This window comes from Pteropus vampyrus, unplaced genomic scaffold, assembly GCF_000151845.1.
Source record: "Pteropus vampyrus isolate Shadow unplaced genomic scaffold, Pvam_2.0 Scaffold204, whole genome shotgun sequence".
Classification (NCBI taxonomy): domain Eukaryota; kingdom Metazoa; phylum Chordata; class Mammalia; order Chiroptera; family Pteropodidae; genus Pteropus; species Pteropus vampyrus.
Window position 1 is genome coordinate 13,018 of NW_011888985.1, and position 2,664 is coordinate 15,681.

The 2,664-nt window shown below is 51.5% G+C and overlaps 1 protein-coding gene across 3 annotated transcripts in view; it reads right to left on the bottom strand.

Moving 5' to 3' along the window:
- Positions 1–2,664, bottom strand: part of LOC105300245 (arf-GAP with GTPase, ANK repeat and PH domain-containing protein 1-like) — a 180,222-nt gene that overhangs the window by 5,807 nt on the left and 171,751 nt on the right. Inside the window, exon 10 of one of the 3 annotated variants that reach the window (XM_011372356.2) lies at positions 2,115–2,330. The exons of the other annotated variants lie outside the window; for them this stretch is intronic. Within the exon in view, the coding sequence (XP_011370658.2) occupies positions 2,130–2,330 (201 nt within the window). The 3' untranslated portion in view covers positions 2,115–2,129. Of the gene's footprint in view, positions 1–2,114; positions 2,331–2,664 lie in introns of those variants that run through there. 3 annotated transcript variants of the gene reach the window in all.

The window sequence follows — 2,664 nt, forward strand, 5'->3', positions numbered from 1 at the left end:
TTAAGCCTTTCATTAACGTTAGGTTCTGGGAGCAAAGGCTTTCTGTTCACGGAAGGTCTACGGCAAACACCGAAGCGCTGAGGAGGGGGCATGTGAAGGGCAGAGCCAGAGGGACTGTCCCCACCTTCTTTCGCAGCGGAGTCTGACACGTGCCAGTTACTGAGACGAGCCCGGCTCTTGCTGGGCTGGGAGTCCTCCGCGTACAGGCTGCGTCTCATTCAAACCGGTTTGTTCCCGTGACTAATGACGGAGCTGACGCATAGGGTCGGCGAACGCCGCCCGAAAGTATCTGCAGTTAACGTAATCATCTCACAATATTTTGGAGCAAACTGAGTTTTCTAAACACTCGCACACGAGGAAAAGCTGCGAGAATACTCAGGAAGCCTGCATTCTTCCTCCTATGGTATGAAATGTTGCAGCAAATCAATTATGTTTCACTTTCGGCAAAATGAGTTGGAAGGCAGACGGTCACCAGTGGCAGCCTGTTCTTCGTCAGTAGGACCATTTGATGACATTCGTCGGACGTCTCGGTCGTCATGTAAATGCGTTACGCCGACATTAAGCTTTGTGGGATAACTCTGCCACGTCGCCCTGACACCCCGCTTGTTTCTGTGATGCCGTACTCCCCAGCTACCATTTACATGCTCGCTTAAACGTTTTACATTTATCCGAAATTAAGAGTAATAAATTTACTGATGAGAAAGGAGACTCTCCTCCCCTATGTAATTACTATGACCTAGTAAGGAGAGTATAGGGTGTTCACAGATGCTTGTTTTTATGCGGATGCGGAGATGATGGTGGCAACAGCTACTTCCTGAGCTGCTACGACGTGCCGGCTGCGTTACGGAGGGCATCCACCAGCTTATTAAGCCACCGAGAACCCAGGAGGAGGGCTGCCCGGCCACTCTCGCGCTACAGGTGAGTCACCTGAGGTTTGGAGGTGCACAGCTGGTGAGCGGGGTCCCATTCTAAAGCATGCAGATCTGTGCACCTGCCAGGATGATGGCTGCTTATGGACGCCAGCGTTGTGAATTGCCATCCCTTATAGTAAATATTCCACTTAGGTGAACACTTACTAGTAGTACTTGTTTGTTTTTAATTTAACGGTGTTATCGTATTTCACCGACCGTCAACACCCTTGAACCCGCTCTCCATCCACCCGCCGGATCCTGACCTGCAGTTCGACAGACGCATTCTGAAGTATTTGCAGACGTGACCACGAAAATAAATATGCGCCGGGCGACGCATTCCCCCCCTTCCTTCTGTGCTCACAGCTCTCCTGCCTGGGTTCTACTTCTCTGTCCCTTAGCTCTAACCCACGGGGCAGCTTTAGAGAAAACCCCAGGGGCTTGATTCTTCCGGAGCCGTCAGGATGCAAACGGGCCGCCTGGCGAGGCGGGGGGCTGGCTGCCTTCATCATCTCCCCGCGAAGTTGATGAGCCCTGAACGGCTGGAAGCGCCCATGTAAACTGGTTAATGTTAAATGCCAGCTCTTAACAAACACGACGCGCACGGACGTGGTTTGAAATCTGAGAATCCGAGGAGAGAAAGTGAGACGGGAGGCAGAGTTCCCATTTCTGGCCAAGCGCCCTGCTGCCTGTGGCTGAAATGTTTACGTTGCCATTAGGATGTAAGTGATGGAGTTTTGAGGCCATCACGGTATCCCCACGAGGGACTGGACCTGGCTCCCCTGGGACCGCTTCTGTGGGCTTTCTCCCCGTCGGCTCCTGGACAATTCCTCGGGTCTCTGACCCCGGCAAACACTCTAATCTGACTATTACTCATTCGATATCGCTTTTGATCACGGTACCTTTACCAAGGAATGAAGGTGACAGGAAACTAACAATACTTAGAGCATCAGAAGTTTGCTTCTTCGGAAACCGGCTAAAGGGCTTTCGCGGCTTGCTGTTCAGTTTACTCTTTTGATTGCTTTGCCACTATGTAAATCAATTTGTTAATGTTCCTTACAAAATGCATGAGCCAGTTACACTGACAAACACACAAAGCTCATTCGTAATTAGCAGTTAATTAGTAAGAAGGAACAGATGCTGTTAGAGTTTCAGCAGGCGAACAGGTTCTGTAAACAATGCTTATAAATCTAAATGAATTTATTAACCACAATACAACTGTCAACATTTTGTTGGCAACCACACAAAATATGGCGGAATCCCCAAAATGTCTTTACAATGTATTAATAATCGCAGTGACAGCCAGGGCCTCTGTGGCCACCGGCTGACAGTCCTCAGCCACCTCCTTTGTCTTCCTGAGACGTGGTGGCTTAGCGACTCTTTCGGAAGGCTTCGAAGGAGCAGGGCTTGTGTGAGCAGCATCTGAAGGTGGAGTTTATGAGACAGCGAGGGTGGAGGAAGAAGGGACACACTACAAGCCGAAGCCCTCCCTGTGGCAGCTGGGGAGGCCCCAGACACACAGGACGTTTGCAAAACGAGAAGCTGCAGGGGGGGCTGGGGGTGCTGGAGCTACCGGAAGCTGTCTGGAACCGGAGCAGAATGCACGACAGAGGAGGACGCCTGGGCCCGCCAGGGGCTTTGGGCGTCTTGGTGCAGGCGGCGGGAAGCTGCTGAAGAGTCTCAGCTAAGGGGTGACAGAAGCTAACAGGCACTTTCAGAAGCAACCTTTGTCCTCGGTGTGGGACGCGGGTGGAGG